The sequence below is a fragment of the Myotis davidii genome, unplaced genomic scaffold, assembly GCF_000327345.1.
Source record: "Myotis davidii unplaced genomic scaffold, ASM32734v1 scaffold586, whole genome shotgun sequence".
Lineage (NCBI taxonomy): Eukaryota > Metazoa > Chordata > Mammalia > Chiroptera > Vespertilionidae > Myotis > Myotis davidii.
Genome location: NW_006296809.1, coordinates 207106 through 207667, shown reverse-complemented (window position 1 = coordinate 207667; position 562 = coordinate 207106). Strand labels below are relative to the sequence as shown.

The 562-nt window shown below is 69.4% G+C and overlaps 1 protein-coding gene across 1 annotated transcript in view; it reads left to right on the top strand.

Annotated features, from left to right (window-relative positions):
* The window catches only part of LOC107184470 (chromosome unknown open reading frame, human C1orf159), a 14105-nt gene that overhangs the window by 10394 nt on the left and 3149 nt on the right, over positions 1–562 (top strand). Inside the window, exons 4-5 of the mRNA XM_015569672.1 lie at positions 130–264; positions 465–556. Of these exons, the coding sequence (XP_015425158.1) occupies positions 130–264; positions 465–556 (227 nt within the window). The remainder of the gene's footprint in view (positions 1–129; positions 265–464; positions 557–562) is intronic.

Below are 562 nucleotides of genomic sequence, written 5' to 3'. Positions count from 1 at the left end.
GCCCCCTCCTCCTGCCTGTGCCCCCATCCCCCTGTCCATGCCCCTCCCCCAGCTCGTGCCCCTCTCCCTGCCTGTGGTGCCCCCTCAGGCCCAGGCGTGGAAGGAAGGCTGAGGGGTCCTTGCCTGCAGGGGGCCCTCGAGTGGCAGCCTCCCTCTTCCTGGGGACCTTCCTCGTCAGCTCGGGCCTCATCCTCGCCGTGGCCGGGTTCTTCTACCTCAAGCGCCGCAGTAAACTGCCCCGGCTCTGCTACGGGAGGAACAGAGGTGCGTCCTGCCCCCAGGATGGCGCATTGGCTGCTGGAGGGGGAAGGTGGGGCTCGCCTGGGGCCACCCCCCTGAGTGCAGTGGGAAATGTGGCCTGAGCCCAGGTGAGGGCACTGCTGGCAGGTGTGGGGCAACCTCTGCAGGGTCCACAGCCCCCCAGGCTGAGGGACCCCCAGGTGACACCTGTGCTCTTCCCGCAGCCCCCGCCCTGCAGCCCAGCGAAGCCGTAAGTCACGTCTGTGCCCGTGTCTGTCCCGTGTCTGTCCCTCCGTGCGGCACCCCCGGTCTCACTGTCCTC